Below are 25,238 nucleotides of genomic sequence, written 5' to 3'. Positions count from 1 at the left end.
CTGCATCTATTGAGATGATCATATGATTTTTGACTTTTTTTTTTGTTAATGTGGTGTATGATGCTGATTGATTTGCATATGTTGAACCATCCTTGTGAACCTGGGATGAACCCAACGTGGTCATGGTGTGTAATTTTTTTGGTATGTTGTTGGATTCGGTTGGCTAAGATTTTGTTGAGAATTTTTGCATCTATATTCATCAATGATATTGGGCGATAGTTTTCTTTTTTGGTGGTATCTCTGCCTGGTTTTGGAATGAGGGTGATGGTGGCCTCATAGAATGTCTTTGGGAGTATTCCTTCTTCTTCAACCTTTTGAAAGAGTTGAAGGAGGATGGGCACCAATTCCTCTTTATATGTTTGATAGAATTCACCTGTGAAGCCATCTGGTCCTGGACTTTTATTTGTAGGGCGTGATTTTATGACCTCTTCAATTTCATTTCTAGTGATGGATCTGTTCAGTTGGTCTGTTTCTGCTTGATTCAGTTTTGGCAGGCTGTAAGATTCTAGAAAATTGTCCATTTCTTCCAGATTGTCAAACTTGTTGCCATATAGTTGTTCATAGTATTCTCTTATGGTTTTTTGTATTTCTGCTGTATCCGTTGTGATTTCTCCTTTTTCATTTCTAATTTTGGTGATTTGGGTTCTTTCTCTCCTCTTTTTAGTGAGTCTGGCCAGGGGTTTGTCAATTGTGTTTACCTTTTCAAAGAACCAGCTCTTGGTTTTATTAATTTTCTCTATTGTTTTTTGAGTCTCTATTTTATTGATTTCTTCTTTGATCTTTATAATTTCCTTTCTTCTGCTGAATTTAGGACTTTTTTGTTCTTTTTTTTTCCAATTCATTTAGGTGGAGGGTTAAGTTGTCAATTTGGGATCTTTCTTCTTTTTTGAGAAAGGCCTGTATTGCTATAAATTTCCCTCTGAGCACTGCTTTCGCAGCATCCCATAGGTTTTGAGAGTTTGTGTCTTCATTATCATTTGTTTCAAGGTAGTTTTTAATTTCCTTCTTGATTTCCTCATTGACCCATTGGTTTTTTACTAGCATGTTGTTTAGTCTCCATGGAGTAGATTTTTTCTCTTTCCTTTTCCCATGGTTGATTTCTAATTTCATGGCATTGTGGTCAGAGAAGATACTTGAGATAATTTCTACGCTCCTAAATTTATTGAGATTCGCTTTGTGTCCCAATATGTGGTCGATTCTTGAGAATGTTCCATGAGCATTTGAGAAGAATGTATATTCTGATTTTTTTGGATGTAGTGTCCTGAAGATATCAATGAAGTCTAACATTTCTATTGTTTCCTTTAGGATCTCTGTTGCTTTATTGGTTTTCTGTCTAGAGGATCTGTCCATTGATGTGAGGGGGTATTTAGGTCTCCTACTATGATTGTATTCTCATCAATATCTCCCTTTATGTCTGTTAATATTTGTTGTATGTATCTGGGTGCTCCTATATTTGGGGCATATATGTTGACGGTAGTAACATCCTCTCCTTGGATGGATCCCTTAATCATTAAATAGTGTCCTTCTTTGTCTTTCTTTATGTCTTTTGTTTTAAAGTCTATTTTGTCTGATATGAGTGTTGCAACTTCTGCTTTTCTGTCATGTCTCTTGGCGTGAAATATTTTTCCCCACCCTCTCACTTTCAATCTAAATGTATCCATTGTCCTAAGGTGAGTTTCTTGTAGGGATCATATTGAAGGTTTTTGCCTTTTTATCCACTCAGCCACTCTGTGTCTTTTGATTGGGGCATTCAGTCCATTGACATTTAAGGTGATAATTGATAGATGATTATTTATTGCCATTTGAACCTCATGTTCCAGTTGATTCTATGGTTCTCTATTCTTCCTTTCTTTTTTTTTCTTTTTTTTTTTTTTTTTTTTTTTGGTTGGATGGTCTCCTGTTGTTATCTGCTTGAGTTTTTGTTTTTTTTTCCATTTTTTGCGAATGCAATATTTGGTTTTGGGTTGTGGTTGCCCTGTTTTTTAAATATGCTAACCCCTTCCCATAATTGTGTGTTTTAGCCTGATGGTCCTGTAAGTTCAAATACTTCATTCCTATGTTAAAATTAAGAAGAGAAACATACAAACAAACAAAAAGTGTTATTTACTTCCTAACATCCCTGGCCCACATTTTATGGTTTTGATGACTCCTTTTTATTTTTTTCTTTTTAATTTTATTTTGTTTGAAGCATGTTCATGATTAAATCTGTATGCTGGCTTATTTGAGTGACTTCTCTCTGATTGCAGTTTCCTCAGACCTAGGTCTTCCTCTTCTTCTTCTTCTTCTTTTTTTTTTTCCTTTCTTTTTTCTTCCCTTTCCTTCCTTTCTTTTTGGTTTAGAGAAGCCCTTTCAAAATTTCCTTTAACCTGGGTTTTGTGTTGCTGTATTCTTTAAGTTTTTGTTTGTTGGGAAAAATTTTTATTTCCCCTTCTATTTTAAATGATTTTCTTGCTGGATAGAGTATTCTAGGTTGCATATTTTTTCCTTTGAGCACTTGAAATATCTCTTGCCATTCCCTCCTGGCCTGTAGTGTTTCTGTAGAGAAATCAGCTGATATTCTTATGGGGGTTCCCTTGTAGGTAACATTCTGTTTTTCTCTTGCTGCCTTTAGGATCCTCTCTTTATCACTAACTTTTGCCATTTTTATAATGATGTGTCTTGGTGTGGGTCTGTTTGGATTCAGTTTGTTTGGGGCCCTCTGTGCTTCCTGTATCTTGAACCCAATATCCTTTAGATTTGGGAAGTTTCCAGCGATAATTTCTTCAAATATATTTTCACCCCTTATCTTTTTCTACTCCTTCTGGAATTCCTATTATGCGTAGATTGGCTCGCTTTATATTATCCCATAGGTCTCTTATATTGCTTTCCAGTTTTTTGATTCGGTTTTCTGTCTGTTGACCAGATTGGGTGATTTCCATTATTCTATCTTCCATAGCACTGATTCGTTCTTCTGCATTATTCATTCTGGTTTTTACTGCCCCTAGTTCAGTTTGCGTCTCTGCAAATGAATGTTCTAGTTTTTCTTGGCTCCTCCTTCTATTTTCTAGCTCCTTTCTGAGGGTATCTGCATTACTGTTCATATCTTCTCTTAATTCCTTCAGTATTTTCACTATTTCTCTTTTGAACTCCAGGTCTGTCTGACTGCAGAGATCTGTTTAATTGCTGACTGTTTTAGGTGAGTTCTCCTGTTGGTTTGACTGGGGGTGGTTTCTCAGCTTCTTCATCTTGCTTGTTGTTTTCTGTCTCCTGAGGGAGTTGTACTCTCTGTTATCGGGCAGTGTTTGCCTTGTCACTGCTGTGGATTATTTCCTGAGGGCTGGCGTTGTTGGTCAATCTTTTTTGAGGCAGTGTGGCTTTTCTGGAGTGTTGATGGGGCTAACAGTGTTTCTTTGAAGCAAAGGAAGGCTACCTGAGGGCAGACAGGACTGGGAGGTCCACACCATGATGGTAGCAGATTTCACTTGGTCATGCAGAGCTTGCTCTGGTGTTTTTAGGCTGTGGGGTTCTTGCAGGGGGTTGGCGGTGTTGGGCAGCTGCTCTTCAGGGGTGCATCACCCCCTGGAGGCTGGAGCAGCTATCTGGGTCACTGAGAACCTAAGAGGCTCTTCCCTAGGTCAGCCCACCTCAGAAGGACAGCCTGCAAATGTAGGCGGATCTTTTCACAGTCTGGCCGAGCTTGTTGCAGCTTTTCTGGGCTGCAGGGGCTCTTCCAGGGGGCTGGTGGTGCTGAGCAGTTATTGCACAGTAGTGGGGCACCCCCTAGGGGCTTGGACGGGTAGCAGGGCCACTGGAAACCCAAGAGGCTCCTCCCCAGGGCAGCCCGACTCAGAAAAACTGTCTGAGAATTAGGCAGATCTTTTCATGGCCTGGCTAGACTTTTTCTAGCTTTTCTGGGCTCAGGCCTTTTCTTGGGGGCTGGTGGTATTTGGTGCTGCTCTGCAGAAGTGTAGCCCCTCCAAAGGGTAAGCAGGCCTGTGCAGGGACAGCATCTGTGGTGGTAGGCTTCAGGCAATTGTTGAGGCCAGCCCTCCTGGATGGCAGGCAGCCCCAGGTTCGGCGAGAGCATAGGGGGTGGCGGGGGTGGGGAGAGGGAATGCACTGGGAAGCACAGCTTTCTGCTAGCTAGCGAGCCTGTAAGCTTGTTGTGGCATGGGGGGTATTCTATGGGGACCCACCCTTTCTTCTCACCCCTCCCCAGCACGGGAGCAGACCAGGCTCTTCTCCCAGGTTCCCTCTGATGTGGCTTTCCACTTCCCTGCCCCTAGAGTATTGTTCCCTTCCTCTGTGACAGCTTTGTTTTCTAGTCTCCCAGGCAGTCTCTGCCCTGTCAAATGGTTTCTAGACCTCCCATGCAGTTTCCGCTCCGCCCCGCCCTGCCCCCCCAGCCCGGGGACTAACATCCTGGGCCGAGGTCTCGGTGCCCAGCCCCCACCCAGGCATCTCAATTTTTGCTGACTGTGCCTGTAGTTCAGATGGTCCGTTGGGTTCTTGATCGGCTTTTCAGAACTCCAACTTACTGCTACACTCTTCTCTGCATCTGGAGATTCCTCCAGTTCGTTTGTTCTTTCCCCCGGTAGGTGACTTTCCAGGGTGCGGGAACCCTTTCTCCTCCGCAGTTCCCTTTCGGGAGTGCCCGTCCCACTCGGATTCACCTTCTCTCACTCTCCTCTTTTCTCCCATTCTGCCCAGTAATGTCACGAACTTCTTGCCGTTATTGGAGTTTAGGTTCCTCTGCCAGCGATTGGTTGCTGTTCTGTGCGAGTCATTTATTCTGTAGATGTGCTTTTTTTGTTGTGTTTGTGGGAGAGGGCGAGCGTGTCTCCCTACTCCTCTGCCATCTTGTCCTCCTGCCTCTGCTAATAATCTTATCGGGGTTCCCTTGTTTGTTCTTTGTTTCTTTTCCCTAGCTTCCATTAATATTTTCTCTTTGTCTTTAATTTTGGTCAGTTTGATTAATATGTGTCTTGGAGTATTCCTCCTTGGGTTTATTTTATGTGGTACTTGGTGCATTTCTGGGATTTGAGTGAGTGGTTCCTTTCCCATGTTTAGGAAGTTTTTGGCTGTTATCTTTTTGAATATTTTTTCTGTCCCTTTCTCTCTCTCTTCTCCTTCTGGCATCCCTATAATACAGATGTTGGTGTGTTTAACATTGCCCCAGAGTTCACTGAGACTCTCTTCATTTGTTTTCAAACTTTTTTCTCTTTTATTTTCTGCATCCTTTATTTCCCCTAATCTGTCTTCCACCTTGTGTATTCATTTTTCTGCTTCCTGTATTCTGCTCTTGGATTCTTCTAATGAATTTTTATTTCAGTTTTTGTATTTCACATCTCTTCTTGCCTAAGTTTTATATCTTGTATTTATTTTCTGTGATTCCTCTAAATTATCCATCTTTGCCTCCAGTTTCTTTCCAATGTCTTGTATCATCTTCAGCATCAACAGTCTAAAGTCTTTTTCCTGGAGGCTGAGAATCTCCTGATCACTTCCCTGTTTTCTTGGGGTTATTTCTTTCTCCCTTATCTGTGTTATAGTTCTTTGTCTTTTCATTTTTACAGATTTTTGGTGTGGTGACCTTTTGCCAGATAATAGAGTTGTAGCCTCACTTACTTCTGGTTTCTGCCCCTTTTGTGGCTGATGTTGGTATGGGGGCCTGCTGTAGGCTTCCTGATCGGAGGGACTGGTGCCTGTCCAGTCATTTCTGTGTCTTATTTCTATCCCTCTGGTGGGTGGGGCTTTGTCTCTGGGTGAGATTAGAGGGGCTGTGTGCCTGGAGATTCTTTAGTTAGCCTGTTTACTGATAGGTGGGGCTGTGAGCTGTTAGGCTGGAGCTTCTCTGCACTGATGGGTTGGGCCAGATTTTCCCAAAATGGGCACCTCCATAGAGATGCATGCTGGTGAGTATTCCCAAGAGCTTTGCTTCCAATGCCCTTCCCCCACAACAAGTCACAATCACCCCCTGTTTCTTCCAGGAAATCCACCAAGAAAATGCAGTCAGGTCTGACACAGGTAATTATGGATACTTTGCAATTCCTGGGGACACAGTGCATATGAATGTCTGTGTGTGCCTTTCAAGAATGGGGTCTCCATTTTCCCCAGTCCTATGGTGCTCCTGTGCACAAGCCCCACTGGCCTTCAATGCCAGATGTTCTGGGTCTCTTTCTCCCAGTGCCAAGTTCTCAGGCATGGGGATTTTACTTGGGGCTCAGAACAATCCCTCCTGTAGATGACTCTCTGTGATACAGTTACTTTCCAGTCTGTGGGGCTTCCCACCCTGGAGGTATGTGGTTGCTTATATCACATAATCGCCCATGATACCTCTTGATGTGGGAGTAGGATATCTCTTTGTCTTCTGGAGTAGGATATCTTTTTGAAATTTTCCAGTCCATTTGGTTGACAGTTGCTCAGGAGTTGGTTGTAATTTTGTTCTTTTCATGAGAGTAGTTGAGCTCCAGTCATTCTATTCCATCTTTATTCCACCTCTAGGTCAACATACTTTTGATTTACCAATTGTTTTCAATTATTTGTGTCATCTTAAATTTCTTTTATTAATGCCTTATAGTTTTCTAGTTATAGATCTTTCACCTCATTGGTTAAATTTGGTTAAATTTCTATGTATAATTTTCATCTCCTTAGTTAAAGCTATTCTAACGCTTTTAATTCTTATTGATTAAATAATATGAACCATGGACAACTGGTGTTTATTTCTTGAATGCAAGGTTAGCTCAGTATGTAAGTTTGGGATCAATGTAATTCTCCACATCAACAGAATTAGTAATAAAATCAAAAGATTTTTCTTAGTTGATATATATAAAAACCTTTGACCAATTATGATACCCTTTTATGATCAAAACACTTAAGAAATAGGAATGGAAATTACATCAACATTATTAAAGTAATGTATGAAAAAAAATAGGTAACATCATACAGAGTAATTGGTTTTCCTTAGATCAAATAAAGATGTCCATGTTCACCACTTCTCTTCTACATAGTACTGGTAGACTTAGAGGCAATAAGCAAGAAAAAGAAATAAAGCTTAAAAGATTCCAGGAAAAAATATAAAATTACTATTACACAAGTGTGATAAAATCCTATATGAAGAAAACACTAAACATTGCAATATGAAAAAGTAGCTTGTACAAACTCACAAAATGAAAAGGATTCAAACTCAACACACAAGAATCATTTATCTCTCTACACTAAAGGGATCTATCCTTAAAAGGAAGACAGCATGCACACACAATTACATTTAAAATAGTGTTAAAAATAAAATACTTAGTAATTAATACAACCAATGAGGTGAACCACTTGTGAAATAAAGTCTAAAACATATTTCTATAAGGAATTAAAGAAGATGCAAAGATGTGCAGGCATATTTCATGTTCCTATACTGGAATGTTAAATATTGTTAAAATGTCAATACTAATGAAAAAAATCTACTCAATGCAAATCCAATTCAATTAAATGCTATACATTTGTGTATGTGTGTGTGGTGTGTGATTAACTTCCTATACACCTGAAACTAATATAACGTAAATGAATTATGCTCCAATAAAATAAATAAATAAATAACAAAAAGGGATAAAGCTAGAGGACCCACACTTCCAGATTTCAAACTTGCTAAAAGTCTGTTGTAGTAAAACGTGATACTGATATACAAAAATAAAATCGAAAGCTAAGAAATAAATTCTCACATTCATGGTGATGTTATTTTTGTTAGAGAATAGAAATCATATTGAAGAGAAAGTGTGTTTTAAACAATTGTTGCAGCAAATACTGTTTATCCACAAGCAAAATAATTAAATTGGATGCTTGTCTAACACCATACCCAAAAAACAAGCAAAGAAAAAACACAATGAATCAAATACCAAATATAAGGGTTAAAATTATAAAATGCTGAAAAGAAGATTTAGAAAGAATAAACTTGGAATAAACATGGGATTTGATATTCATTCTTGGAAATGACACCAAAAGTATAGCCAAACAAGTTGAACTTTAAAAAGTTTAAAGTAAAACAACTATGAGGAGTTCCCGTCGTGGCGCAGTGGTTAACGAATCCGACTAGGAACCATGAGGTTATGGGTTCAGTCCCTGCCCTTGCTCAGTGGGTTAATGATCCGGCGTTGCCATGTGCTGTGGTGTGGGTTGCAGACGTAGCTCAGATCCAGTGTTGCTGTGGCTCTGGTGTAGGCCAGTGGCTACAGCTCCGATTTGACCCCTAGCCTGGGAACCTCCATATGCCGTGGGAGCGGCCCAAAGACAAAAAAAAAAAAAAAAAAAAGAAAAGAAAAGAAAAGTGCAGATCCTTGATGCTCTTGAAAAACACTGACAGCTAGTCAGTGTTGGTGTGGGATGTCCCTGACTTAAAAGTGGTTTGTGTTCTAAAAAAAATAAATAAATAAAGTAAAACAACTATGAATATCAATAATGGCTACCAATGGCACAAAATAACAACATGGAGAACTGGAGAAGATAGTCACAACCTATATCCCTGATCACAGATTAACATCTAGAATTTTCAGAGAACTGCTAAAATCCAACAACATCAAAAAACAACCTAATTAAACAGTGGACAAATAACTTGAATGAACATTTCTCCAAAAAATATGAAAATGGATAATATGTGCTTTGAAATATGTTCATAATCACTAATAATGAGGTCATACAATCAAAACTAAAATGAGACACCACCTAAAACCCATTAGGATAGTAACCTCAAAGACAGAAAATAGCAAGATCCTGTTGATCATGATATGGAGAAATTCAAACTCTCCACACTGCTGGTGGGAAAAAAAATGTTACAGATTCTGTGGAAAATAGTATGGAGTTCCTTAGAAAATGAAACAGAATTTTAATATGGTCCTACATTCTACTTCTAGAATATGTTTTAAATTACTGAAAGCAGGTTATTATTATTTTTTTTATTTTTATAGCTGCACCTGTGGCATATGGAGTTTCCCAGGCTAGGGAATAAATGGGAACTACAGCTGCTAGCCTATGCCAGAGCCACAGCAATGCCAGATCTGAGCTACATCTGTGACCTACACCAAAGTTCATGGCAATGCTGGATCCTCAACCCACTGTGCAAGTCCAGGATTAAACCTGCATCTTCATGGACACTAGTCAGATTCTTTATGTTGCACCACAATGGGAAATATGAAAGCAGTTTCTTTTTTTTTTTTTTTTTTTTTTTGTCGTTGCTATTTCTTGGGCCGCTCCCGCGGCATATGGAGGTTCCCAGGCCAGGGGTTGAATCGGAGCTGTAGCCACCAGCCTACGCCAGAGCCACAGCAACGCGGGATCCGAGGCGCGTCTGCAACCTACACCACAGCTCACGGCAACACCGGATCGTTAACCCATTGAGCAAGGGCAGGGACCGAACCCGCAACCTCATGGTTCCTAGTCGGATACCTTAACCACTGCGCCACGACGGGAACTCCCTGAAAGCAGTTTCTTAAAGATATATTTGCACTGTCCTCTTTATATCAATATTTTTCACAATAGATAGAACACAGATAAATGGATAAGCAAAATTTTGTGTATACATATGTGGAAATAAGGGAATTTCAATATCATAGATGAACTTTGAGGACACTATACTTAGTGAAATGAGTCAGTCACAAAAATAAAATTTCTGTATGATTTTGCTTGTATGAACTATTTAGAGTACTCAAAAATCATTAAAAAAAGAGATTAATCCTAATTTTCATTGGATGGTGATAAGGAGTAAAAAGGAGTTATTGTTTAATGAACATAAGGTTGAAATTTTCCAAGACGAGAAGTTTTCTAGAAATAGATAGTGGTGATGGTCACACAACCCTATGAAATACTTAATACCATTTAACTTTACTCTTAAATTGGTTGAGATAATATATTTTATGTTATGTGTATTATGACAATAAAATGAAAAAGTGAGGAAAAAAAGTAAATGCAGCATTATAGTAGCATAGATGTAAGTAAATGGCAGAAGAAAAATACAACCAATAACCTCACTGGAGGGGCTATCTAGATTATAATAGAGGGTGACTTCATTTCCCATGATGAAAACATCAAAAATACATCTATATTTGGAGAATTTTCACTGAAAGCAAACTGGAGACTGGAAGAAGGGCTCTTCTACAGTCAAGACTGTAAAGAAAGATCCATATGGATTTGGATAGGAAGGGAAGAGAAACAATTAAGTTAATCCCTTGCCCTTGCAGGGACACATGGAATTATGGGTTCAGAAATCCTCCCTGGGAGTGAGAGTTTTGAGCCACATATTTCAGACCCCATACCCTGAGGTCTGACACTAGGAAGTCAAGTCCCCTTAGCTGGTTTGAAAGCCAATGGAACTTACAGGATGGCTGTAAGAAACAGAGACTCCACTTATGAATAATATTTGTTTACTCCTGGGACAAAGCAGAAGGAGCAGATTGAAACTGTCTGGGGCTCTGCTCTAGTCCTTCTTGCCCCAACACAGCTGCCCAATGGGGCAAAAGCTGCTGTTGTTGTTCTCTCCTTGGGGAGAATGGGGGTGGCTCAGAGATGGTACTGCATATGATTGGATTGAGAGTGGTCATTTCATGCTAAATGTGATTGAATCCTCTGTTTTGAGTGTGTACACAAGGATGAAAGTTATCTGGTGTGTATGGAGCTGTCTGGATCTCTTTCCTGATCATCCTAGAGTAATCCTCAGCCTGTACTACTCCCCACTAGCACAGCAGTTCTTCTTCTGGGAGAGGGGCAAGCACACAAAACAAATGACACTAGCTTGGACACTACCTTCATGGCTTTTGCTTCAGCATTTGAGATCTAACCACTTTTTTGGTAGGTGGTGATGGCCACCAAGCATGGGAAAAGTCTCAGCTCATACTTTGCTGTGTATTTAGCCCCTCATGCCCAGCTCCACCTTCCACCAAGGTGATAGATATCAGCACAGCTCAAGAGAAGATATCCCATTTGCTCAATGCAGATCCAAAAAAAGCTGCTGGGAACACGAATACTGCACTCTAAGGACATGGGGATGCTCCCACACAAGGACAAAAATTAAATACTAGAAGAATTAACTATTTCATCTGATTTCATGGAGACATAGTTAAATAATATGTGAAGACAGAGAAATGTGTTTCAAATGAAAGAACAAGAAACAACTAATAAAACAAATATAATTTAGCAGGTAAAAATTCAAAGCATTAGTAATAAAATTGCTAATTGACTACAGAAAAATAATAGATGAACACAATGAGAATTTTAACAAGGAGCTAGAAAATATAAGAAAGAACCAGTCACGGATGAAGAACAATAATGGATAGGAAAAACACACAATAAAGAATTAATAGAAGAATACATAAGTGATCTAGAATATAGAATAATAGAAATCACCTAATCCAAAGAACAAAAAATAAACAATTTTTTTTTAAATTGGGACAGTTTAAGGGACCTCTGAGACAACATCAAACCAAACAACATTTGCATTCTAGGATTTGCTGAAAGAGAAGAGAGAGAAAAGTGTTGAAAATGTATTGACACAAATTATAGCTGAAAACTTACCAAACTGAAAAAACATATATTGAGTTATAGGAACCACAGAGATTCCAAACTGAATTCAAATAAACACCAACTAAGCATATCATAATTAAAATTGAAAAAAAAACCAAGGAAATCATTTTAAAGGCAGCAAGAGAAAACCAAAGAATCACAGAAAAGGGAACCTCAATAAGGATGCCATCAAGTTTTTCTGAAAAGCTTTGCAGGCAAGAAGAAAGTGGCATGATGCATTTAAAGGGGTGAAAGGGAAGACTTTACAACCAAGGATACTCTACTGAGTGAAGTTAACATTCAGAATTGAGGGGGAAAGAAGAACTTTCAGAGAAGCAAAAACTAAAAGAATTCACTGATATTAAACCAACCCTACAAGAAGAGTTAAATAGTTTTCCAATGTGATAAAGAAAAGGCTACAACAAAAATAATAATTTATAATAAATAAATAAACACTGTAAATAAACTGCTTAAATAAGCTAGTAAAAACATTAAAAGACAAAAATTGTAAAAGAATGTATAACTGCAATAAACAGTTAACAGATAGACATGAATATGTGAAATATGACATCAATGACACAAAATATGGGGAAGGGGAATAACCATGTATATCTTTTAGAGTGTGTTTTTACTGAAATGACTATCAGTTTAAAACAATAGACACACAAAAATTAGAAAGGACACAAGCATACAACTAAAGAAAATCATCAAACACACAAAGGAAGAAACTAAAAGAAAAAGAAAAGTAAAGATAAGAATGACAAAATAACAAGAAAATAAGTTAAAAATTGGTATTAAGCACATGTCCATTAATAACCACTTTAAACGTGGATGGGCTAAACATTAATCATGATATTGAGTGGCTGATGGCTGATTGGATAATATAATACTCATCTATATGCTACCTAAAAGAGACTCACTTCATAACTAAAGACCCATATGGACTGAAAGTGAGGGGGCAGAAAAATATATTTCATGCAAAATAAATGGCAAGAAAATTGGGATTCCAATAATGATTTCTGACAAATTAAGCTTTGAAGCAATGTCTCTAAGAAAAGAGGAGTTCCTGTCATGGCTTGCCAGTTAACAAAACAACTAGAATCTATGAGGATGTGGGTTCTATCCCTCGCCTCACCTAGTGCGTTAAGGATCCAGCATTACAGTGAGCTATGGTGTAGGTCACAGATGCATCTAGGATCCTGCATTTCTGTGGCTCTCGTGAAGGCTGACAACTACAGCTTTGATTCAGTCCCTAGCCTGGGAATCTCTATGTGCCACAGATGTGGCTCCAAAAAGACAAAAAAAAAAAAAAAAAGATAAAGACAATGACTACATAATAATAAGATTAATGCAAGAAAATTAAATATCATTTGTTAATATACAGGCACCGAATATACATAAAATACAACCAGATCAGACCAAATTAAATTTAAAAACTTTTGCACAGTGAAAAAAATCAAGACCACTTACATAATGAAAGAAGATATTTATCAAATGATATGCCTGATAAAGGGTTAACAGTCAAAATAGAAAAAGAACTCAGAGAACTCAATATTAAAAAAAAAAAGGAAATATGGTTTAAAACTGGGCAGAATTTCTATATAAATGTATGTGTAAATGGGTCACCATGCTGTACAGTAGAAAAAAAGTTGTATTGGGGAAATAATAATAAAAAAAGAGAATAGAGAACCATAAAAAAAGAATATCTATATAGACACTTTTTCCATAGAACATGTACAGATTGTTAAAGGCATATGAAAATATGCCAAACATCACTAATCATCAGAGTAAGGCAAATTAAAACCACAGTGAGATATCACCTCACACATGTCAGAATGGATATTGTGAAAAAAAGGCCAAAAATAACACATCTTGACAAGGATGTGGAGAAAAGGAAACTCTCATAAACTTGTGGGAATGTCAATTGTGAAGCCATTATGAAAGGAAGTACAGAGTTTTCTCAAAACTTGAAAATAGAACCTCCATATAGTCCAGCAATTCCACTCCCGACATACACTTGAATAAAATATAAAACACCAATTTGTATAGACCTATGCATCTAATGCTTAAAGCAGAATCACCTATAGTAGCCATGATATACACTTTGGAATATTTCTCTTCCATAAAAGAAAAAAAAATTGCCATTTCCAGAAACATGAGTGGAACTGGAGGGTATTATTCTTTGTGAAATAAGTCAGAGAGAAAGAGAAATATATTATGATACCAAATGACATCACCTCACTTATATATGAAATCTAAAAAGAATATAATGGGATGAACATAACAGAACAAAAACAGACATAGTGATATAGAGAACAAATTTTTCATTACCAGTGGGGAGAAGAAGGAGCAGAGGGACAAGATACCGATAGGGGATTAAGAGATACAAGTCACTAGTCACTATGTAAAAAATAAGTAAGTTACAAGGATATATGGTGCAGCACAGGGAATATAGCCAGTATTTTATAACTTTAAATAGAATATAATAGGACTAGGCAAGATGGCAGAAGAGTAGGGGGAAACACTTACCCTCTCCCACAAACACAACAAAAAATACATCTACATTAAACAACTTGCACAGAACAGCAACTGAATGCTGGCAGAAGAACTAAACCTCCAAAAATGGCAAGAATCTCATGAAGATATGAATAGTAATGCAGAGTCCCTCATAAAGGAATTATAAAATATAAGGAGGAGCCAAGAAAAATTAGAAAATTCATAGGCAGATATGTATATTTTCAGATATACAAACTGAGCTAAGGGCAGTAAAAAACAGAATGAATAATGCAGAAGAAGGAATTAATGATGTGGAAGATAGAATAATGGAAATCACCCAAACAAGACAGCAGACAGAAAACCAAATGAAAAAACATGAAAGCAATATAAGAGACCTATGGGATAATATAAAGCAGGCCAATCTACACATAATAGGAATTCTAAAAGGAGAAGCAAAAGATAAGGGGATTGAAAATATATTTGAGAAGTTATCCCTGGAAACTTTACAAATCTAAAGGATACTGATTTCAAGATACAGGAAGCACAGAGGGCCCCAAACAAGTGGAACCCAAATAGATGCACACAAGGACACATTATAATAAAAATGGAAAAGTTAAAGATAAAGAGAGGATTCTAAATGCAGCAAGAGAAAAGCAAATTGTTAATTGTAAGGGAAAACCCATAAGGTTATCAGCTGATTTCTCTACAGAAACTCCACAGGCCAGGAGGGAATGGCAAGAGATATTTAAAGCACTGAAAGGAAAAAATATGCAACCTAGAATTACTCTATCTAGCAAGAATATCATTTAAAACAGAAGGGAAAATAATTTTTTTTCCTACAAAAAAAAGCTAAAAAGAATACAGCAATGCAAAATCCATTCTAAAAATAAATATTGAAAGGGCTTATCTAAATCAAAAAAAAAAAAAAGAGGAAGAACTAGAATTGAGGAAACCACAATCAGAGAGCAGTCACTCAAATAAGCCAGCATACAGATCAAATCATGAAGATGTTTAAAACAAAATAAAATTAAAAAGAAAAAAGAGACATCAAAATCATAAAATGTGGGCAAGGGAAGTAAGGAAATAAATAGATTTTTTTTTCCTTCCTTTTCTAGGGCCACTTCCCAAGCTAGGGGTTGAATGGGAGCTGTAGCTGCCAACCTATGCCAGAGCCACAGTAATGCGGATCTGAGCCATGTCTGCAAACAACACCACAGCTCACAGCAACGCCAGACCCTTAACCCACTAAGCAAGGCCACGGATCGAACCTGCGACCTCATGGTTCTTAGTCGGATTTGTTAACCATTGTGCCAGGACAGGAGCTCCAGATTCTTTTTTCAAATTTCCTTTTTTCAATTTTTCTTTTTTAAATTTTATTATGGGAATGAAGTGTTTGAACCTACAGGAATATCGGGCCAAGACACACAATTATAGGAAGGGGTTAACATACTTAAAAAACAGGTCAACCACAAATCAAAACTGAATATTACATTCACAAAACCTGAAAAGAAAAATACTCAACCATAAAATAATTGGAGACTATCCAACCAAAAAAAGAAAGGAAGAATGGAGAATCATAGAATCAACTGGAACACGAGGTTTAAAATGGCAATAAATAATCATCTATCAATTATCACTTTAAATGTCAATGGACTAAATGCTCCAATCAAAAGATACAGAGGGGCTGATTGGTTAAAAAAGCAAAAACCTTCAATCTGCTGCCTACAAGAAACTCACCTTAGGACTATGGACACATATAGATTGAAATTGAGGGGTGGGAAAAAATATTCCTTGCCAGTGGACATGACAGGAAAGCAGGAGTTGCAAAACTCATATCAAACAAAATAGACTTTAAAATGAAGGCCATAAAGAAAGACAAAGAAGGACACTGTTTAATGGTTAAAGGATCCATTCAAGAAGATGATATTACTATCATCAACACATATGCTTCAGATATAGGAGCACCCAGATACATACAACACATGTAACAGACATAAAGGGAGAAATTGATGGGAATACAGTAACAGTAGGAGATTTTAACACCCCACTCACATCAATGGACAGATCCTCTAGACAGAAAATCAATAAAGCAACAGAGATCCTAAAGGAAGCAAGAGAAAAGTTAAACTTCATTGACATCTTCGGGACACTACATCCAAAAAAATCAGAATACATATTCTTCTCAAGTGTACACGGAATATTTTCAAGAATTGATCACATACTGGGGTACAAAGCTAACCTCAAAAAATTATGAGTATAGAAATTATTTCAAGTATCTTCTCTGACCACAATGGCATGAAACTAGAAATCAACCACAGGAAAAGAAATGAGAAAAAAACCTACTACATGGAGAGTAAACAACATTCTACTAAAAAACCAATGGGGCAATGAGGAAATCAAGAAGGAAATTAAAAAATACCTCGAGAAAAACAATAATGAAGACACAACCACTCAAAATATATGGGATGGTGCAAAAGCAGTGCTCAGAGGGAAATTCATAGCAGTACAGGCCTTCCTTATAAAAGAAGAAAAATCTCAAATTGACAACCCACCACCTAAAGAATTAGAAAAAGAACAAAAAAGCCTAAAGTCAGTAGAAGGAAGGAAATCATAAATATCAAAGGGGAAATCAATAAAATAGAGATTAAAATAACAATAGAGAAAATTAATAAAACCAAGAGCTGATTCACTGAAAAGGTAAACAAAATAGACAAACCTCTGGCTAGACTCACTAAGAAGAGGAGAGAAAGAAACCAAATAAACAAAATAAGACATGAAAAAGGAGAAATCACAACAGATAATACAGAAATACAAAAAACCATAAGAGAATACTATGAACAATAATATGCTAACAAGTTTGACAATCTGGAAGAAATGGACAACTTTCTAGAATCTTACAGCCTGCCAAAACTGGATCAAGAAGAAATAGATCAATCTAACAGACTGATCACTAGAAATGAAATTGAAGATGCCATAAAAACACTCCCTACAAATAAAAGCTCAGCATCAGATGGCTTCACAGGTGAATTCTACCAAACATACAAAGAGGAACTTATACCCACCCTCCTTAAAGTCTTTCAAAAGTTTGAAGAAGAAGGAACACTCCCAAAGGCATTCTATGTTGCCACCGTCACCCTAATTCCAAAATCAGACAAAGATACCACTAAAAAAGAAAACTATCGGCCAATATCATTGATGAATATAGATACAAAAATTCTCAACAAAATTTTAGCCAACCGAATCCAACAACATATCAAAAAGATCATACAGCATGACCAGTTGGGATTCATCCCAGTTTCACAAGGATGGTTCAATGTACACATATCTATCAATGTCATACTCCACATTAACAAAATAAAAGTAAAAAACTGCATGATCATCTCAATAGATGCATAAAAATCATTTGACAAAGTCCAACATCCATTCATGATAACAACTGTTTCACAAGTGGGTATAGAGGAAATATTCCTTAACATAATCAAAGCCATTTATGACAAATCCACAGCAAATGTAATACTCAATGCAGAAAAATTGAAAGCCTTCTCACTCAAATCTGGAACAAGATAGGGATGCCCACTCTCACCATGGCTATTCAACATTGTATTGGAAGTCCACAGCAATTAGACAAACAAAAGAAATAAAAGGCATCCAAATAGGAAGAGAAGAGATAAAACTGTCCCTGTATGCGGATGACATGATATTATATATAGAAAACCCTAAGGACTCAGACCAAAAGCTTCTTGAACTGATCAACAAGTTCAGCAAAGTAGCAGGATATAAGATCAACATTCAGAAATCTGTAGCATTTCTGTATACTAACAATGAAATACTAGGAAAAGAGTACAAAAATACCTTTTAAAATGCACCCCCAAAAATCAAATACCTGGGAATACACATGGCCGAGGAGGTAAAGGACTTATATGCCAAGAAGTATAAAACATTAATTAAGGAAATTAAAGAAGATGTAAAGAAATGGAAAGATATTCCATATCATGGATTGGAAAAATTACTACCCAAAGCAATCTACAGATTCAATGAAATCCCTATCAAATTACCCATGACATTTTTCACAGACCTAGAACAAACAATCCAAAAATTTGTATGGAACTATAAAGGACCCAGAATTGCTAAAGCAATTCTGAGGAACAAAAAACAAGCAGGAGGCAAAACTCCCAGACTTCAGGCACTATTATTAAGCCACAGTCATCCACAGTCATCAAGACAGTGTGGTATCAGTACCAAAACATATATACAGATAAATGGAACAGAATTGAGAATCCAGAAATTAACCCAGACACCTATGGTCAATTAATCTTTGACAAAGGAGGCAAGAACATAAAATGGGAAAAAGACAGTCTTTTCAACAAATACTGCAGGGAAACCTGAACAGCTGCATGCAGATCAATGAAACTAGAACCCACCATCACACCATGCACAAAAATAAACTCAAAATGGCTGAAATACTTGTGTTAGACAGGACACCATCAAACCCCTGGAAGAGAACATAGGGAAAACATTCTCTGACATCAACCTTATGAATATTATCTCAGTTCAAAGCAACAGAAACAAGAGCAAAAATAAACCAATGGGACCTAATCAAACTGACAAGCTTTTGCATAGCAAGGGAAACAAAAATAAATCTAAAAGACAATTTACAGAATGGGAGAAAATATTTCCAATGATGCAATGGACAAGGGCTTAATCTCTAGAATATACAAGCAACTTATACACCTCAACAGCAAAAAAGCCAACCACTCAATGGAAAAATGGGAAAAAAAATCTGAATAGACATTGCTCCAAGGAAGATGTACAGATGGTCAACAAGCACAAGAAAAAAATGTTCAACATCCCTGATTGTTAGAGAAATGCAAAAAAAAAAAAAAACTACCAAGAGTTACCATATCACACCAGTCAGAATGGCCATCATTAATGAGTCCACAAATAACAAATGCTGGATGGGGTATGAAGAAAAGGGAACCCTCCTGCACTGTTGGTGGGAATATAAGCTGGTACAGCCACTATGGAGAACAGTATGGAGACACCTTAGGAATCTATACATAGAACTACCATATAACCCAGCAATCCCAAGCTTGGGCATCTATCCAGAAAAAACTTTCCTTAAAAAAGACACATGTATTACATGTTCATTGCAGCTCTATTCACAACAGCCAAGACATGGAAGCAACCCAAATGTCTTTGGACAGATGGTTGGATTAGGAAGAAGTTGAGTATATACACAATGGAATACTGCTCAGCCATAAAAAGAATGACATAATGCCATTTGCAGCAAGATGATTGGAACTAGAGACTCTCATCCTGAGTGAAATAAGTCAGAAAGAGAAAGAGAGATGCCATATGATATCACTCATATCTGGTATTTAATATACAGCACAAATGAACCTTTCCACAGAAAAGAAAATCATGGATTTTGAGAATAGACTTGTGGTTGCTTGGAGGGGAGAGGGAGGGTATGGGAGGGATGGGCAGCTTGGGGTTAATGGTTGCAAACTATTGCACATGGAATGAATTTACAATGAGATCCTGCTGTGTGGCACTGAGGACTATGTCTAGATACTTACATCGCAACACAACAATGGGAGGAAAAGTTATACATACATGTATGTGTAACTTGGTCTCCATGCTGTACAGTGGAAAAATTAATTAAAAAAATAAATAGAATATGTAAAATTAGTGAATAATTATGTAGCATATTTGAAACTAATATATAATATAAATGAAATATTCTTCAATAAAAATAAACCCAAAAGTGACAGAGGCAAAGACCTGAAGTAGACATGCTAAATTTTTAAAATTTAATTTAAGTGTAATATAGTTGATTTACAATGTTGTATTAGTTTCAGGTGTACAGCAAAGTGAATAAGTCATACAAGTAGATATATCTATTCTTTATTCCCATATAGAACAACTTCAATTTTAATCTCTTCCACATTTTTTCTTGACTTTATCATTGATACTTTAATTTATCTAAGAGTTTAAGATGATAGGTCTTTAAAAGACATAAAGATAAAGGAAAACAATAATTATCAAAGTTTCTTGAATAGTGAGTCTCTATATATCATATATATGAAAATATATTTTGTTTAATGAAAAGGCTACATACAATCTAACTCACATTTTACATATAAGAATTAAGAATCTGAGATTTGAGAATATTTTAAATATTTTTTTAATATTTTGATAGATTTTGCATTTAATGATAAATGGAGATTTTTACAAAGCATGAGGAGAAAACCAGAATAGTTCAAGTGAAATATTGATTAGCTTTTTTAGCTCTGTTAACTGCATGTTTCTTCAAAGTCCCAAGGAGATTTATCAAAGGAAACTTTTTCCACTCATTTAATGGGCATCATAAATAGGGATGATGTCACTTTTCTGCTTCTCTTCATACACTTAAGCTGGTCACATTCCACTTGCCCATCTAGGTGATGCTCACATCTTCTTCTAATGGTGTGTTCAACCAGACAGGTAGAAGTAAAAGATCAAAAGGGTAATTATTGTTCTTGACTGCCTTTTTTATAACCATTCTTCACATTATGTCCACAGATATTCTGCTTATCATTTATTTTTAGTGAGAAAAGCAAATACACTTTTCCTTTTGAAACTAAATATTTACTCTAAAACATCTAGAAGTGGTTTTTCTATGTCCTATTACTGATGGAATAAATAATATATATGATTTCTGTATTATTGCATTATATATTTCATTTTCCTGAGACTAAAATTTGCAGAAGAGTGAAAAGTTTTAATATTTAATTTTAGAGGCATTATTTCTGGCATTTAGAACACTGAGATAAATGTCTTAATCATATTTTTTTCTCTTAAAAATATCAATGAGTAACCTTGTAAGGGAGGACAGTGTACGCTATAGATCTGAGGGAGAGTTACAAACTGAAGATCCCTCTCATGGCAGAGACAAAATTCTACCTCAAATCAGTTTATGTTAGACACTTACCACTGGAACTTAATTTTTTTTTAAATCTGTTAAAATATAAAGTAAATACCTCATAGATTCTTAGAAAAGATTAAATGGCATATCATTAAACATTTACTGGTATACTTCAAATAAAGTTTCAGTATTATTCTATCACCACTATCAATGATTCCCCAAGTTAAATAAGCACTAAGCTGTTCACACTAACCTCAAGAAATTGGATACAAAAAAGAGTAAGAAAAAACAGGGAGGCCATTTTCCTTGAGTGGTACCTTCCCTTGTCTGTCAGGTGCCCCAGGGATGTTTTTCAGTGTATAGTCACCCCCATTTATCAAAGTGCATGAACAGTTTTCTCATTGCTTCCCAAGAACCCTTTTGCTATCCCTCCATTTACTCAGAAAATGGTTTCAAGGTCTTCAGAGTGCTGACTGCACTGATCTTTAATTTACTTTGAACATAAATACAGATTAAGTTGGTAGGTGTGTTTTGAGGTTTATCAGACTATTGTATGTTTCCATCTGCCAGTGAAGGCAGTGTTTGATATAAAAATTATCTTTTTTGTATTGCGTTCCAGACATGTTGGGGATATATATATTAAGGTGTAAAAATAATTTTCAGTATTGTTTATTTTTTCAGAACCCTAGAACATGGGGCATAAGCTGAATAAGTTGAATATCATAGTTTCAGAATTACTACAAGAATGTAAAATATATTGAAACTTGGAGTTCCCATTGTGGCTCAGTGGTATGAACCGCACTAGTATCCATAAGGACATGGGTATGATCCCTGGCCTCACTCAGTAGGTTAAGGGTCTAGCATTGCCATGAGCTGTGATATAGGTCACAGACATGGCTTGGATCTGGCATTGCTGTGGCTCTGGAGTAGGCCATCAGCTACAGTTCTAATTCTATCCCTAGTCTGGGAAATTCCATATGCCACAGGTGCCACCCCCCCATAAAAAAGCCAAAAAAAGTATTTGAAACTTGGAAATTCTGAATGTCCTGAAATAAATCTGTATCATAATTACTTCTAGAGACTACCTAGAAGAAGAACTAGTATTTACTTCCTGATGGTATGTGCTTTTGAAATTTAACATTTAATTTGTTAGAAATTGAAAAGTTACAATGGTTTATTCTCCATAAGGAAAAATGTGGAAGAAGCTATATCTAATTTTCTTCAAAAAGGACAGATGTATTTTATATCTATTATTCTTTAAAAACTTGTTTTGTAGCTATTTTAAAATTTAATTTTAGGTCACATTTATGTAATATTTGTCCCAGAATAGATGACTATTGCGTATAAGCAAGTTTTACTTGACTTTGATTTATAATTATGTTCTAACACAAAGGCATCCTGTATTAAATGGTTTAACAGTTTATAGGAGTCAACATCATGGTATTACTCAGTTTTCCTCTCTGCATCTCAGTTTTTATTAAAAATTAACTGCTATCTGCATTAAAACAGATGATGTTTGGTAAAATTACTAAAGCCTTGTCTGCTAAACTGTAGTGGCCATCTAAATCCAAGTTTCTGAAATTTAGAGTTATAAGGGAACAAATTTTAACATGGAGAAGCATGTATTAGACGTAACAAAGATGAAATTTCTCCATAGAGCTCCCAGATAGGATTAAAATAAAATATGTTTATGTTAATATGTACATATTTATATATAAATTACATATTTATTTAATATAAGTATATAAATATGTATATGCAATTTGAGACTATAAACATTATCAAGTTCAAATACTTAAATGTATGAATCGATACTGAACTTGGAAAACTGAAGTAACTAATCATAATAAAATAATAGTAACAGACATCTCTTACATAGATTCTACACCAAAATTCTGTATATATTAATTCTTAAAATGAATAGTCCATATACCTACCTTTCTGTAGCTGGTAATGTTCTAATCACATTAATTGTTTATCCATATTTAATCCTCACCACTTGATGTCAAAAATAAAATTTTTATGTAAGGTGAATAATGGTGTAGTGGACAGAGGAAAATGCTGGTCCATGACTGTGGTCAGCTGAGATTCTGAACTCCTCACCCCAAGTCCTTCTGTTCTCTAACAGATCAGATACATATCAGGACCCTGACTCTCTACTGGGAGTGTGTGGCTTACTTCATGCAATAATGAAACCTCATTGAGTAGCCTTATCTTACCGAAAAGAAGGTTCAAATATTTGGTACAGATTTCCCCAAAATATGTTTCAGTTACTTTTAAAATCCCTCTTACATGGAGCACACATGCAGGATTTTTGATAGTTTCCAGTTAGATTATCAAAGCAGAATGGAAAATTACCTTCAAACTTGTATAACAAAAGCCCTAGAAATGTAATTTTATTTCTAGTTTTAATAATTTACTTCTTAATGTTTGTCATTATCTATACAAATTTTCTATATGTTTTCATGAATGACAAACATTAAAAAGTAAATTATGATAGTGATGAATGACATGTCATAAGGAAACCTCATGCCCTGGACTGTGGCAATTTCAGTGTAAGTTACCAAAACTTTTGACCTACAGTTGTAAATTCTTCATTCTCTGATAAGCTCAAAGCATAAGTAACTAATAATCCTGATTTCTACATGCCCCTGGAACTGCGTCTGGTTATCACAATCATATTGGTGTACTCAGACACACAAACATTCATAAATATACTCTCAATAAATATTTATTCATTAATTTCAGGTGGAAAAGTCCCATCATTGATCATTAATCCCAGTGCTCCCCTCGGTGGTCTAGGATAATGTTTCTAATGGAAAATGTTAACTGGGAGACAAATCACTCTGGACAATCTGGTTTCATCCTGGTGGGAATCTTCAGTCAATCAAAACATCCAACTCTACTGTGTGTGGTGATTTTTATAGTTCTCCTGATGGCTTTGATTGGGAACACTGTCTTGATTTTTCTGATACACTCTGATACCCACCTCCACACCGCCATGTACTTTTTCATCAGCCAGTTGTCTCTCATGGATGTGATGTATATTTCCGTCACTGTGCCCAAGATGCTCATAGACCAGGCCATGGGTGTGAATAAGATCTCAGCCCCTGAGTGTGCTGTGCAGATGTTCCTTTATGTGACTCTAGCAGGGTCAGAGTTTTTCTTTCTAGCTGCCATGGCCTATGACCGCTATGTAGCCATTTGCCATCCTCTCCGTTACTCTGTTCTTATGAACCACAGGGTGTGTCTCCTACTGGCATCTGGCTGCTGGTTTCTGGGCTCGGTGGATGGCTTTATGCTCACACCCATCACCATGACCTTCCCCTTCTGCAGATCCCGGGAGATCCATCATTTCTTCTGTGAGGTCCCTGCTGTAATGAAGCTTTCCTGTTCAGACACCTCCCTCTATGAGACACTCATGTACCTGTGTTGTGTCCTCATGCTCCTCATCCCTGTGACAGTCATTTCAAGCTCTTATTTTTTCATTCTGCTTACCATCCACAGAATGAACTCAGCAGAGGTCAGGAAGAAGGCTTTTGCCACTTGTTCTTCCCATATGACTGTGGTCATCCTGTTTTATGGTGCTGCTGTTTACACCTACATGCTTCCCAACTCCTACCACACCCCTGAGAAAGACATGGTGGTGTCTGTCTTTTATACCATACTCACTCCAGTGCTAAACCCTTTAATCTATAGTTTCAGGAATAAGGATGTCATGGGGGCTTTGAAGAAAATGTTGAATGTGGGACCTGTCCATCAAGAAACTATAAAGTAGAAAAATATTATACTAATGTTATTTTCCTCTCTAACTATTAGAATTTTATAATCTTATGTCAATGCTATTTCTTAGACTTTTGTACCAGGATATTTCATTGCATTTCTACATCTTTTTTTAGTAATTGCTTCTGTGCACTACAAAACTGGTTTTAAGTCATACTTTCTTTATTCAAAATGTGTTTTATTCTTATATTTTACTGATGGTACTTTTACAATGATAACTATACTCTTATTCTGTAGGAGAATGTTTATACTCTTAGGGAACATATTATGAAATTATTTAGAGATAAAATCCATTAAACAATATGAAATTGTCTCTAAAATGAGAGAGAGGTTGACAGCAAAATTATGAAACAAATAGGTACCATTGTAATAATAGATAAAGAGTGTATAAGTGTTTTTGGACCTTCTTATTCATGCTATTTTTTTTTTTTTTACAAATTAGCTCCAAATAAAGGTAAACCTATCATTCACCTTCCATTTTTTTTTTGTTTTGTTTTGTACTTTTTTTGTGGCTGTGTAAGTTACAAAATATCTTATA

The 25,238-nt window shown here is 36.4% G+C and overlaps 1 protein-coding gene across 1 annotated transcript; it reads left to right on the top strand.

Annotated features, from left to right (window-relative positions):
- On the top strand, positions 23,733–24,695 carry LOC100623804 (olfactory receptor 2T29-like). Its single transcript, XM_003354403.1, has one exon. The coding sequence runs from the start codon at positions 23,733–23,735 to the stop codon at positions 24,693–24,695; it is 963 nt and encodes a 320-aa protein (XP_003354451.1).

Source organism: Sus scrofa, chromosome 2 (assembly GCF_000003025.6).
Source record: "Sus scrofa isolate TJ Tabasco breed Duroc chromosome 2, Sscrofa11.1, whole genome shotgun sequence".
NCBI lineage: Eukaryota > Metazoa > Chordata > Mammalia > Artiodactyla > Suidae > Sus > Sus scrofa.
Note: the sequence above shows the minus strand (reverse complement) of the source record. Positions and strands in the feature narration are given on the sequence as shown.

Excerpts from the sequence above, each read along its gene's own strand:
- LOC100623804 (XM_003354403.1), top strand. The coding sequence starts at position 23,733 with ATGGAAAATGTTAACTGGGAGACAAATCACTCTGGACAATCTGGTTTC.